Genomic DNA, 14,177 nt, shown 5'->3' with positions numbered 1-14,177 from the left:
TCGGGGAGATGACACCCCCCGGCCGCCCCTCGCAGCCGCGCCGGTCCCGCCGCCCTTCCCCGCATCCCGCATCCCCCATTCCGGAGCTTCGGGGCCCCGGCCTCCCTGCGCACCGCGGTACCGGGCATGGGGTAGGGGGGGCGGCAGGCGAATGCCCCCGGCAGGGCGCAGCCCGGGCGGGCGGCCGATTTCCTTAAATCCTCAGGGGCAGAGCCGAGCTGCCCACGAGTGGGCTGAGTGGGACACAGGGGTGCTGTGGGAGCAATGGGGGGGGGGGTGGAGGGTATCCCCTCAAGGTGGGTGTCCCCGCTGAGGGATCACCCAGGTCGTCTGAACGTGTCCCCAAGCGTGTTTCTGCCAGGGATCGATGGGATGCGTCTGGAAATGGTAGGGATGTGACAGCAAAATTGAAGACAGAAGCAGATGTGCCTGTGAGGGGCTGGGTGTCTCACAGGGAAGATCTCATCCCACCATCAAGTACCAAACAGAAAGCACAGTCCAAATCAGATGGGAGCAGCTGAGCAACCAATGGGTGAGAGAAGTAAGTCAATGACAGAAAGACAGTTTCCACTCCAGGGTCTGAAATATGAGGAAGCAAGAAAGTAATTTCCTCAGATCCTCAGAAACAATCAAACTTTTCATCATAAAGCAATGAGGAAAGACTGAGACTGACCCTGAGAAAAAAGAGAGGAATAGTAAAGACAGTGCTGAGCTGTAAAGCAACCTGCCATTGTGTCAGGAATGGGCACAGATGACAAATAGACATACAGTACCAAACCTGAGCACAGCAGGATGCCCAGAACATATCGTACCAACTTTGGACAGACACCTGAGGGGTCTGAGTCTGTTGTTCTTCATCAGGCCTCCCACAAGCTCCTGTGCTAATGAATGTTCCTTTGGAACAGTTGAGTCTTGTGCGTGTTTCTGTGAGCATGTTTGGGAGAGTCAACAGGTTTTCACCACGTTTGGGAGTAACGTTGCTGTGCGTTTGGACATATTGCACAGGGATAAGGTTGTGTTAAGGCTTATGGTCACTGGGAGGTCAGGGTGTGGTACAATGGCAATGACAGAAGAGATGACACAGTCTGGGTTTTTGTGAGCCACGGTGCCATTGTGTGTCAACAGGTGTGCACATGGTTGAGCCTCTCGGCTTTTGTCCCTTTCACGTACATGGGGCTTTATGTCAGAGATTATCCAGGCTTCTGTTGCATTCTCCAGCCTTTTTATCTCTAGCCCTCCCGGGAGTTGTATCAGTGACCTGTGCCAAGCTTGCTCAGCAAGCCCTCGCACACTCATCCCAAGAAACCACCTGTACAGACATGGCTGGGGATGCAGCGGTACGTCACCGGCTGGCATTCAGCTTGTCTTGCCCTCTGCGCTTCTCCTCCTGCTTTCTCACCTGGGAGCAGCAGAGGGTAGAAGGCTCTGGAAGGGGCTCTACATCAGCCACACAGGCTCTTTCTGACCTTTTCAAATCCTGACAAATGTGTTTTGTATAATTGGGAAGCACAAAATAGACGAGAAAATTCAGGCAGGGAAAGGTCAGTTAAAGGGTGAAAATCCAAATGACGCAAACACTGAAAATCCCCCTGAAGAGCAGAACTACAAAAGGAAGCAAAAGGAAGCAGAGATATGAGAAAGAACAAGGAGGATGATGTTATAGGGGCAAAGAAAACCCTGAGGGATGGGGCTGGGGAGTCAGGAAAGCCATTGAGGTGACAGGAACAGCAAGCACAGGGGCTGATGTCACTCATATCACTCTTAAGTGATATAAGGGGAATGGCTTGTTTGGTTTGGAGCACAGGTTAGGGCAAGCATAGGTTTAGTGGCAACTGGAAGTGCTCTGGATGGGGTGGGCTCAAAAGAAAGCTAACATAAAATTACAGGGAAATTTGAGGGGAGAGATGGAATCAGATGGGCTGAAGGAGGACACATTGCGTAGCTGTGGAAAGAGGATACAAGAGTATGCCAAGGATAAAGTAGTAGTCTGAAGGTGTTCAAGTGAGGGTGATGTGGTGATGGAAAGAAGATGGAAGTATAAAAATGATGTCTGTTTGATCAGGATTTGGACCAGGACCAGTGCATGTCTTGTGTGGAAAATGAAGTACCTCCCTGCCCATCCACACCATGGAAGGAGATGAGGCTGTTATTTCTGTCATCATGTACAGAGCATTTACACCCACGTGTCCTGAGGTCAACAAGAACACTGCTGCTGTTTTTAGTGCTGTTTCCTGCAAACAGCGGGCAACTCGTGTGGTTGTATAGAGTATAGAACACATGGAAGAACATAGAGAAGTATAGAACATATGGGAAACAAATCCATAGAGAACCCGGTTTCCTCAGCCCTGTTGCTCACCAAACAACTGGTTAATAAGCTCCGGAATATCAGAGACATCCCAGAAGGCTGGAAGAGAGCTGTGCCCTGCCAATATTTGTAAAGAGCAAACAGAAGACCTGAAAGTTTCTCAGCAAAGCAACAAAGAGCCGATATGAGATTCTCCAGTTAATGCCAATCAGCCTGATTTGGAGGAAACTGATCTTGCCGCATAAACTTGTTTTGTTCTTGTCAGTCTTTGATGTGACTAGAGGTTTGTTTGGAAAAGGTGATGGCTTAGATCTATCCAGGCTTCTGGAAGCATTAATATCCCAAGGCATACCATGAGAAAAAAAATAGCATTATGCAATATTAACAGAGCAGGAGGTTAAGTGAGCTGGTTGCCTCCATTTAACAACCTGCAAACACAAAGGAGGTCATCCCCAGAAGTCCACTGTTGGGTGGCAGTGTTTCTTACATGGATGCCCAGGAAGGAGTCCGTGGTCAGATATGACTCACCATTTTATTCAGTGCCTGGTGAGCAGATACAGTTCATTCTGACACAATTTACTGAGGTCACAAATATTGTTAGAGTGTTAAAAATAATGAGGATGAGACCAGCACAGAATGACCTCCCACGTTCAGTAAGGTTGTCATTCTCATAAAACTTTTAGAAGATAGTTGAGAGCAAATTGCACAGCCATAGACAGGGAAAAGTGTCCATATCTACAGAGAAAAACTTCCAATCCTGAAAAGAGGTGATCTGGAAATGATTGAGAGATCTTAACAGGCAGAAAACCCGACATGAGGTCAGTGGGCCAGGCTGCAGCACTGGGTCTGAAGTGATCTCTGGCCATGCAAAGACAGAAGGAGATGATTAAACCTCTCTCTGTGTTTGGGTAAGTCCCATGCAGGAAAACGGTACCCGGCTTCATGCTCCATATTTTAAAAATAACTTTGAATCAAAGGTGACCTGAAGGCTGGAGATCTCAGCAATTTAAAGAGGTCAACCTGTTTAATGTATCAAAAAGCAGAGCGAGACATGACTTGCTTGCAGTATCGCTTCCTTCCTGGGGAAAAGTCTACCAGGTATTCTGGTAGAGAATAACAGGAGCCAGCCCGTGGAGAGTGATTAATCATAGAAACAAACTATCAAGTGAAGTGCAAGATCCTCTCTTCTGGAGTCTTTGACTCACAACTAGAGGCCTGTCTGGAAGAGAGCTGCTTGTCCGCAAAATCCATAGGGCTGTGAGAGTTAATAACCCTCAGGAGGAGGGAAGAGTTACCACGCAGTTACTCTCTCTTTAAAGTCCTCTGTAAGCACCTGATACCAGGCTGCCTTCAGGTGTAACTAAGTACAGGTATCATGACTTTGTGCATTAGCCCAGTACAAGTTACAGGGTTGAAAGCCTTCTGGACCATGTTGGTATTCTATTGCTTCACCCCAGCCTCTTTTGTCTTTTGTTTTTGTCTTGGAGTCTGTGTTACATACAGTTGTGAAAAATCATCTCAGAAGATGTGACCCTCGCTATGTTTAGAGAAGGACTGGGGAAAAAATACCACCAGTGTTTTGACAAGTTATTTGGATTCTGCGGTGGTGAGGAGAGAAACAGTCTAGAATGAGCCAATACAGCTCTACAGGCTTTAAAGTGGGACAGTGAGCACGTAGGAAAGAAGGTGGATCTATAGAATAAAGAGAATGGAGGTTTCTTTCTGGAAAGATCAGAGAGAGATCAGAAGAGAGGGATGATGCTAGGGGTGGTTACAGTGAGGATTAGAAATCCCAAACATTCAGAAATAACCATGCAGAGCCTCCCCATACCACAAGATTTATCTTAAGATTATGAAATGTAAAGACTTGCTTTCATGTGCACTCTTCGCCTCCTACTTTCAACTCTCTAGGTTACATGAAAACCACTTTCACAGTTCCCCTGTGACCATAAAGATAGGCGTTTGCTTTGTGAACGAAGTGAAAGCATGGGAGTTAACGGCTCCAGGAGTCTGGAATTTAAACTCAACCCCAGCACCCTGATCTAGGGAATGAAGCATAGACTTTGCTAAGTTAGAGGAATGTTACCATGCACTCGCACAAGAGTTGCATATTGTGGGAAGAAGATGACCTTCTTGTTTGGAGAGCTCAGGATCTGATGCATTCAAAGGATTTCCTGGTCTTTGCCCTTGTTTTAGCTCTATGCAGGACAAAAGGAGCGGGCAAAAATGTAGGGACCCAGCACACAGGACCTAGGGGTGGGAGTGGAGAAGGGGGACAGAGAGAGCATCATGTAGGATGCTCGGGCTGCCTGGCTTTATCTGCCTAATAATGAAAAGCAGCAAGCGTGTCAGAGAGTGTGAGGGAAACAGATCAATAGGGAGATAAAACTGACATGGAAGGAGCTGGCGAGGGGGTGGGGATGAGAGTAATAAGCCACTACAAATCAGGAGGGTTACATCTGAACCCGATTTGAATGCACTCTGAGCTGGTGTGAATACAGCAGGTGTAAGGCTACAGTGAATCAGACCTAAATACAGAAACAGAGAAGGGAAGTAGGAAGGAGGTAGTCCTCTTGTTAATACTGCCCTGTAACCTGCCTCCACAGTTCTGACCCAACCTTACAAGCCCTGCTTCTCCCCTAATCCTGCTGTACGGAGAATCCCAGACCTTGCTAGCTCTGAGAACAGCGACTGACAGCCTTTCCCTGCTCCCCTGGCCACCAATGACCTTCAGTATGTCTTGAAGACGTGTCTGTTGGGTAAAAAGTGTCTCAGTCACATTTATCCCACGACGTGCAATGATCGTTACCAACTTGTTCAGTGAGGACCCAAGGCTGGACAGCTTCTGATAGTGCCCTGAACCAGTGGGTTTGGGCACTTTCCTACGAGATAATACAAAAGCTGACCAGGGAAGCCTTTTGGTTCAGCTCTAGCTTTTGGAGGCACATGAGACTGAAACATCCCAAAGCTAAGGGGGCATCAGAGCATGTACATGAAAACGTGCTCTATCGGACCAGGGCTGAGGGTATGGGTGCCTTCCCTTGTTTGCCTCCCTTGCCCAGGCACTCAGAGCCATTTTGCTCCTTCTGCCTGGAATTAGTTTTGAGGGACATCTGCCTAATTCTTGTGGCATGACCATTAACGCTAGAAGTTCAGTTTTCCATCGCTGTCCACACTGCTCCCTTCTTCTGTCAGCAGCCTCAGCATGGAGGCCAAGCACTGAAGGAGCCTCAGGAACTGAAGGACAATACATATGGCTGTTCAAATGAGCTTGGATTAACCTCTCACTGGGAGACACAATGGCCTAACTCCCCAAGGCAGCCATGGGTTCTATTTTCTAGCTCTAAAATTGTACTGTACCCCAAAGGAGCCTTCTCCACAACTCAGCTACAGCAGCTGTGTGACAAGAGCTAGAGTCAAAGCAAGCAGCGAGAGTTGTTGATACTGGCAAGTAAAACCTTAACAAACTTAGATTTTACCCAGATGAATATTTCAAGATGTTATGCTTATTTCAAGATGTTACGCTTACAGAAGTCTGGCAAAGCACAAGTCAACTGCCTTTAATTACATGCTAAACCAATCAAGCTGAAGACCGATTCTCTTGCTGGCAATGACGGGCAGGAGTGCAAACTTGTCCTGGCAGCACTAGGATTTTAACATGCTCAGAATATGTTGTCTGTGCATGGTATGGGCTCCCCTCAATGTGTTGCCTCCTTTGCTTTCATGAAAAAGCAATGCTGATTTCTAAAGGAGCAAGCCATGAGGTTTGTGCTGGACTGGAAACTGTTGGCCAAACAGCTTAAATACTGCATATCAAAATGAGTGTTTGTGACACCCAGTCCCCCTCACAACTCACTTCCACCTACCGCATGATTTACGCAAGACAAGGAAAGCTAGGAAGGGGTTCTTATTTCCCAAAATGACCCCCACTTTTTATTCCCATCATTCTAAAAACAGCTCTTTCACGTAGCAGAGGGAAGTGTGCCCTTGGTGATGCCTTCTTGATCGCATTACACTAAGTCATTTGCCCACGAAGAGATACTTAAAATACACCATAAACATTTCTATGCTTGTGAAGTGTTTAAACTATCTTTTTATGGCCATGCCCTGCCTGCACCAGGGATGAATTTCTTGACAAGTGTGATGGTTAATGATTCAGCAGGTAGTAAAGCAATTTTTCCATAAGAATGAATGCTGTAGAGGCGGGGATGCATGCAGGGATTGATGAAATGCATCGTTTAAATACCCAAGTACGGCACTTTGCAGCATAAGATCTTTTACATTTACATATCCCCAAAACACTGCCCAAAATAGCGAGATCTGAACGGTGTGAAAGCAGAGCAAAGATTGCGTAGGCACACACAAGGTATTTGGTGCACCTCTTCATTCTGGTGTGGTGCTTGTAGGGTGTATCACTGAAACAGACAAAGATGGTGCCATGCACTAGTGTATCTCTTTTCTCACCGGTTATGTTGACACACTACAGATAAAGAGCAGACATTCACCAATACGTGTGGATAGACTCACAAACGCGGGGCTGGGACACGCGGCGGCCAGACACCGCTCCAGCAGGCGGCGCACACCCCGGCCGGAAGGGGGCGTCCTAGCGGCGGGCCCACCACTCTACTCGTCCTTCTGGCCTGCCAATGGGGAAGCGGCGGAGGCGGGTCGTGCCGCTGCCTCTACCAGTCGGAGGCGGGGTCGGGCAGCGTTAGCACCCGGAAGAGGCCGCTCTACGCTTGCGGTGCTATAGAGCAGTAGCGGCGGGGCGGGGTGGGGTAGGGGCTGAGCCCGGCGGCGGGGCCGACGCCTGCGTGAGGGCGACCGCGGCGGGGCCCGAGCCCCGCGGGGGGCGGTGGCAGCGCTATGGCGGCCGAGGGGAAGGTGACGGGGCAGAGCCAGGAGCAGTTCCTGCTGTTGGCCAAGGCGGCCCGCGGCGCCGCCCTCGCCAGCCTCATCCACCAGGTGCTGGAGGCCCCAGGCATCTACGTGTTCGGGGAGCTGCTGGACATGCCCGCCGTCCGGGAGGTGAGACCGGACAGGCACCACGGCGCGGCGCGGCCCGCACCGGGCGGCAGGCCCGCCGGGCCGGGCTCGCGGCCCGGAGCGCGGCGGAGCCTGACCGTGTGTCCCCGCAGTTGGCCGACAGCGAGTTCTCCCCCGTGTTCCGCCTCCTGACCATCTTCGCCTACGGCACCTACGCGGACTACCTGGGTGAGGCCCGGCCCCGGGATGGAGGGGGCACAGCGCGATTCACCCCGCCCCGGGGGGGTGGCCCTTCGGTGCGGAAACCGTGCCAGAGCCACGGGTCGTTGTAGGATCGCGTTCAACCTGCCCCCTCTGCAGCCAGGGCTGTGCCTCCTGCGCTACGGCACACGCCTTGCCGCGGTTTGGGCTGCAGACCACTGAGGTAGTAATTAATAGCACTGGCAGTAATTAATGCTGGTATTTGCCAGCTGAGTAGGGAGCTTTGGAGAACGTCTTGACAAAGGCATTTTTGAGAGGCAAGGGGAAAGACTCTGGGGTCCTCTGGGATGTGTGGACCTGCATAAATAAGGCATGGGACAGGTAGAGAGGATGCCTTGAGGCTGAGGGGAGGAAAGCTGCTCAGAAAACGTCTTTTGAGCCAAGAATTAATGGGGATGGCTTGGCAAGATGAAGCATCACTTGGAGGATTGGTGTGCATATGCCTTAAGAAACAGGTATGGTGCCGATGCTTCTGTGAAGGGCTGGGAAATGGAAAAAGAGGCATAAATTCTTATACCCTGTTCTTTCCCTTGCCAATAGCTGAAGCAGCAAACCTCCCTCCCTTGACAGAGGCTCAGAAGAACAAACTGAGGCACCTGTCAGTCGTCACTCTGGCTGCCAAGATCAAGGTAGTGGCCCTGTTTTTCCCCAGTTTCCCCTTCCACTGGATTACCTGATGCTAGTTACCACCGTGTTTCCACAGTGCATCCCCTACTCGGTGCTGCTGGAGCAGTTACAGCTGAAGAACGTCCGGCAACTGGAGGACCTTGTCATCGAGGCTGTGTATGCAGATGTGCTGCGAGGGAGCTTGGATCAGCGGAACCAGCGCCTGGAGGTGGATTACAGCATTGGGAGGGACATCCGGAGGGAGGAGCTAAGCACCATCACCCGCACATTGCAGGAGTGGTGAGGAGGAAGCCCCAAATACTAACACCCAAAAATGGTTGCAAGAGTGGCCGGTGGCTTCCCTGGGTCCTCTGTATGTTGCTGGGGGGTACTGTTGTAGGTGGCCTACTCGGTCCCCTTTCCCACACTATAATGGAAAGTAGTTTTCCAAAAGTAATTTTCCAGATTCCTCTGTTTGTGGCTAGAGGGGTGATGAGACTGCAGCAACCTTTGCACAGTCCTGGGGCTGCTGGCAGGAGGCTTTCTGAGCCTGCATTTCCTAAGCTAGTGTCGCCTTCTTCTCTGTCCCCCTCACAGGTAGTAACATCACTATGCACATTATGACACTGGACTCTTGCTCCCCTGTCCTTCCTGCGTGGTGTAGCTGACACCTTCTGGTCTTTTTGGCCTCTAGAGTTGAAAGCTGCCATCTTTCACATGTCTTTCTATGCCATGTAAATTACCCGGCCTGTTCAGTTCCACATCTTCTCTGCAGGTGCCAGGGCTGTGAGATTGTCTTGTCGAGCATTGAGGAGCAGGTTAGCCGGGCCAACCAGCATAAAGAGCAGCAGCTGGCACTGAAGCAGCAGATAGAGAGTGAGGTGAGTGGGACGAGGAGGAAGCAGCCAGTGCCCCTCACTTTAAAATAACTGGAACTGGTACCCTGTGGTTGTTACGGGCTTTGCTCAAGTAAGGCATTACCTTTTCCCTAGGCCAGACCAGCCTAGGGCATCATGCCTGAATAAGAGTCCTGAATCAGTGTAACATTCCTCTGCAGTGCAAGAGTCTGGGCAGCTGTTAGCTCTTTTGTTTGACCTGAGCTTTGTTTGACCTAAACTCCAGAACTTGGCTTAAAAAAACCCAAACAAACCAACCCAACCGTCCTCTTCCCCCACCCCCAGCTACTTCCCAACAAACTAAAACAAAAAATCACAACAACAAAACAAACTAAATACCTTGGGAAATTCCTTGGTTCTTTTTTGCTGCTGCAGGTGGCAAACCTGAAGAAGACCATTAAAGTGACAACAGCTGCCGCTGCAGCAGCCACATCCCAGGACCCGGAACAGCACCTAACAGAGCTCAGGGAGCCGGCCCCTGGCACCAACCAGCGCCAGGCCAGCAAGAAGACTTCCAAAGCCAAAGGGTGAGGAGTGGGGGCAGATGAACAGAGCCACTCTGTGTGTGTATGTGTTCAGGAGGTGAGCTGAGGGGAGCCCTGTTTCAGAGCAGTGAGGCTGCTGACTGCAGGGGTCTGCTCTCTGGACAGGCGATGGTCAGAGATGTAGTCCCAGCTGAGCTTTTCTCCTGCTCACTTGAAGGGAAATCTATGTAGCTCTTGATCTGAAGCAGAGTTCATAAGCTTTCCTTGTGTTCTCCTTTTGCTCTTTGTGTGCATTTAGAAAAGGAAGTTGGAGATCAGCCTGAGTGTCCATCCTGATTGTTTTTCTTTCCTCTTTCCACAGGCTGCGGGGCAGTGCGAAGATTTGGTCTAAATCAAACTAGTTGGATCTCCTGTCACAACTGGGAGGGTGAGAGGAAGAGATATGGGGGATGGAGGGGTAACAAAGGTCCCAAGTGTGATGTTTCTGAGCTCTTCTCTGAGATACATCTTGCCAGCTAATTCTCCTGCATGTTTGTTCTCTTTCCTATCTTCTTTACTGGCTTTCCAGGCAGCGTCCCCCTCCTTTTCATCACAGCATTTCACACTCAAAGCTTCCAGTTGTTTGTGTTGCTGTTTCCCCTACCACTCCTGCCCCCATCGCCTCGGCCATGTGTTTCTTTTTTTCTCTCTCCCTGTCTTCTGACAGGTCAATTTAAAGAGCCATAAAACCATGTCAGTCACCATTGCACCCACAGGGCATCACAGAAGCTTGGAAAGAGTGTGCTGGTGCTCAGCAATCATTTTGGCTTTGAGACCTCTGGGATACTTTGCTCCAGGTTGCAGCTGCCATCTTTGATTGTTTGATCTTTGTTTTGCTAGGTGGGAGGGTAGGTTTTGAAGGAATTCTTTTAAAAATATATAAATATATTATAAATATATATAAAACAATAAAAATATAGATCTATGGACATATCTGTACAAACTTCTGCTCCTGTAGTGGTGTCTCTTTGTCTTGTATACTGATTCTGAATGTTCCAAAATAAGTCATGATGTTGGAAGCCTCTGTCCCATTTCTGGTTGGTATATCCTGAAAACATTCACTTCCTTTTCCAAGGGCAATGCCAGGGTAGCTGTGCTGGTATGAGAGTCCATAAATCAGGAATGAATCATAAATTTTATTTAAAGAGTTTCTTGTGTGATTGATTTGCACCAGGAATGTTCAAAAGAACTTACAGCTTTTCAGGTAGTCCCAGAGACCAGTGCCGAGACTGAGGGGAAAATGAAAAGTGATGTGGGGACTTGGCCGGTATAGGTAAAGGTACCAGAGTCCATGCCCATCTGTTGAGGTTGCATAGTATTGATGTTTGGGCATTGATTGCTTTTGGGCAATGCTGGAGCCTGGCTGAAACAAGAAATTGTAACGAAAGTGGCTCCTGGGAGATGCCCAGGAAATCCAGCAGATTATCCAGAGGCTGCATCCTTGAGACTGGCTTGAAGCTGAGTCAGACAGACACGAGGGTCAGGCCGCTGGTCAGTGAGGGTGTACACTGGTGTGAATTGCCACTGTGCCTTCCACCCCTGCTTGGGTCCATCTCTTTTCTTGTGCCAATGCTAAAATGGATTCTCTGACTCTGTGTTTCACTGGCCTGGATGAGTTTTCCCCTGGGTCAGCTCCCAGTGCAGGCAGGTGAGAGCTTGGGGAGGTGGCAATGTCAGTAGGAGCCTTGTTCAGGCTGTGGGAAGGCGGGTGAGATGATGCTTGTTGCAGTGGTAGCCGGGTGTGAAGCCATCACAATATCGACCGCCCCCAAGTGCTGATTTGTGCAATATTGCTGTTTACTAATTCCAGGCTGCTGTCACAGCTCTGATGCTAGGTGGGAAGCCCTGTCACCTGAACCCATGAATTCATCCAGCTTTGAAGCAGCTTCCTTCCCTGTGTATAAAGTCACAAGGCAGGACACACCAGCCGGCTGTGCTGGGCAAGGCTATACCAAGCTGCTCCAGGGTTGCTGCTCTTACTGGCCGAGGTCTCCAAGAGCTACAGCAGCCCACGCATTCAAGGCTTTAGTTGTAGTCCTCTGGCACGAAAGTGCCAAGTAGGAGAGGTTTGGCATGAAGCTATCTGATGGAGAGATGCAAATCTGGCTGCAGGAGTACATAAGGGGGCAACTGAGCCAGGGCTGTCTTAACCCTTCCAGAGCAGTCTGACTGATTGGCTGCAATAGGGAGCCTACTCGATGAGTCCTGTTGTACATAAGTTGCAGGGAAGGGATTGTGACAACATTTCCAGCTTTTGTTTAAATTACCTTGAGCCTTCCTCCCTCTGCACCACATCACCTTCGTCTGTCTCTCTCAGTGAGGAAAGTCACTGTGCTTTCTGTGTTTGCGATTGTGAGAAGCAGTAAGGTCCATGCACATCAGATTGTAGCACTCCCTTGAAAGGCAGGTGCCAGCTGAAGAGGTGGTACCTGGCAAGCCCCAAGCACCTGCCAAATGTCTGGCACCTCATGCCCTTTGAAAGAGGAGCTGCTTGCAAAGCTGTTGGGGTGTGATGTGAAGGAGTGAGGAGAATCTGCTTGGTATGGAGCAGAGGAGCTGGACAAAGTACGTGTCCTAACCACCAGCTGTGGTCCAGTGGGAGCTGGGCTGGAATGGTGGCTGTAACAGGGTCCGGGGAGTTGAAGTTACCATTAATGGAGAAGGATTATCTGTGCCCCATAAGAGTCCTGTTGCTGAATAAAAACAGCTGTAACAGCTTTGTTCCAAGCACTGTGGCTCCCCTCTGACCTGTTGGACTTTGCTCTCTTTAATTGCACTGTGGCTATTGGGTACAAAGGGTCTTTTTAAATACCCTGAATCCACAGTTTAAATCTGGGCTGCAAATGCTGGGAGTGGAGTTGGAAGCACCCCTGAGCCAGTACTGAGATCTCTATGCCAGCTGTGTGAGTGCCCTGCACAGTGCATGGGAAGGTGGAGCAGTACCTGAGCTCTGTACACACACTGAGTACAAAACCCCATGAGCAATCAGTGTGGACCAACACGGGGTCCTGCGGGCACTCGCCACACCAGGCCTCGGCTGTGCTGAAGCCCCATGCTCTTCATAGCTAAACCACAGTCAGCACGAATCTGCTGCATCCTTCTGCCATAACCTCATTTTGCTGCATCTGGCTTGCGCCCCTCTCCGAGGCTCAGCTCAACTCTCCAGTAGTGTCATTTGCCATGTGCTGCCGTTGGCCTTGCTCTCCCTTCCCATCTTCTTATTTGCCCCTCTCAAGGCTTGTGGTGGTGTGGATTCCAGAAGAGTTTGGGATCAAATGTACTTGACTAAGGGGCATCTGCACAGCTCTCCCATTTTGCTCTCTTTTCAAAGGGAGCACCTTTTAAGACCTCCATTAAAAAAAGCAAGCAGCAGGAGGTAGCACATCAGATGCCTTCAGACCTTTGGTATGGTTGGAAAATAAAAGAGAGGTGTGCAGTGCAGAACGAAACCACTGCTGCAGATTGCTTTGTCAGATGGCAAACAGAGGGCAGGAGCACAGGTTTCCCTTTGCCCTTCATCTGAAAACCACAGTTTGTTTTCCTGCTCACTTCAGCCGTAATGCTGAATTTCAGTCAGAGATGTGAAGATTAATTCATTAGTTAACATTTATAAATCACTTTGAAGATGGCAAGAGAGAGCTAAGTACTGAGCATCATTATTATTAGTTTTCATTTTAATTTTAAATGTCTTTGTGTTTTAACCCTGTTTTATCCTAAAGAAAAGGCTGATAAGCAGAGCCTGAGTACAGCAGAATATTAATACCTGGACATGACAACCTAAGCCAAGGAATGAGGTTTAGGGGGTTGCAGAAGAGAGGGTATGGAGAAGTGTTGGTCCCAGCTTGAAGAGCAGGAAACCTGCCATCCCTAGCATGGAAAGTGTCATGACTTGTGCAGTGATTCATTGCAACCCCCTCTTTGGATATTTGGCTTCCACATTCAGATTGAGGAAAGGGAGGAAGCAGGACACAACTTGAATGGGCTCATCACTGATGTCTGACTTTTGCCAGCCTCCTCCGGCCATTCTGTGCCAAGAGGTAACCACGGATTCTTAGCTGGGGTAATGAGGGTAATTCCTTCTTACTGCATTACTGGGGTGCAGTTTCTTCTGTGGTGGGGGTGTCAGGCACCATGCACCGCTGCGGTGCCCATCTGTACTTGGTGAATGGGGGAAGCATACCTAGCAGGCAAGCACCCTGCAGGACTTGTCCCAAGGTCTCCCCATCCTCCAGTGCTTTGTGCTGAGGGACATTTGGAGGGAGAGGGGGGCTTTGTGCTTAACAGCCCTCAGCAATGCTCCCCTCAGACAGCCAGCATGTTGGTTGCTGGGGTTGCTGAGGCTGCCCTTGCCCCTGTTCCCCAGAGGAGACACATGGGGAGGGTTTGGTGTTTGTTGAATGGATGGGCTGGTGTGTAACAGAGTCTCTGTCAAATGTTATCAGGGCTCCTTTGTGCTGGACCCCTCTGGCTGGGGAAGGAGGGTGTCTCATGACATAGGTTTCCTTAGGCTGGTCTGGGGTGATGGAGCCCTGCCTCTGCCCAGCAGCAGGACACATACCCACTGCCTCCATCCTCCTGCAGGTCCCCAGTGCCAGCTGG

At 49.9% G+C, this 14,177-nt stretch overlaps 1 protein-coding gene across 2 annotated transcripts; it reads left to right on the top strand.

Moving 5' to 3' along the window:
• Positions 1 to 7,066: 7,066 nt before the first annotated feature.
• On the top strand, positions 7,067 to 10,507 carry COPS7A (COP9 signalosome subunit 7A). 2 transcript variants are annotated; one of them, XM_080614217.1, is made up of 8 exons: positions 7,067 to 7,333; positions 7,444 to 7,519; positions 8,093 to 8,181; positions 8,256 to 8,458; positions 8,934 to 9,039; positions 9,430 to 9,581; positions 9,901 to 9,966; positions 10,295 to 10,507. In XM_080614217.1, exons 1-7 carry the CDS (start codon positions 7,172 to 7,174, stop codon positions 9,938 to 9,940), a joined length of 828 nt encoding a protein of 275 aa, XP_080470343.1. In that variant the 5' UTR covers positions 7,067 to 7,171; the 3' UTR covers positions 9,941 to 9,966; positions 10,295 to 10,507. The 2 variants fall into 2 exon arrangements, with proteins under 2 accessions (XP_080470343.1, XP_080470342.1); XM_080614216.1 differs by having other exon boundaries at positions 9,901 to 10,507.
• Positions 10,508 to 14,177: the final 3,670 nt, after the last annotated feature.

Source organism: Psittacula echo (assembly GCF_963264785.1).
Source record: "Psittacula echo genome assembly, chromosome: 3".
Classification (NCBI taxonomy): Eukaryota; Metazoa; Chordata; class Aves; order Psittaciformes; family Psittacidae; genus Psittacula; species Psittacula echo.
The sequence above is the reverse complement of the archived record's forward strand: the minus strand, read 5'-3'. Positions and strand labels throughout refer to the sequence as shown.

Bases quoted from the DNA above. Each gene is read 5' to 3' on its own strand.
- COPS7A (XM_080614217.1), top strand. From the start codon at position 7,172: ATGGCGGCCGAGGGGAAGGTGACGGGGCAGAGCCAGGAGCAGTTCCTG. The intron at 7,334-7,443 runs GTGAGACCGGAC...GTGTCCCCGCAG, and splicing joins ACATGCCCGCCGTCCGGGAG to TTGGCCGACAGCGAGTTCTC. The intron at 8,459-8,933 runs GTGAGGAGGAAG...TCTTCTCTGCAG, and splicing joins ACCCGCACATTGCAGGAGTG to GTGCCAGGGCTGTGAGATTG.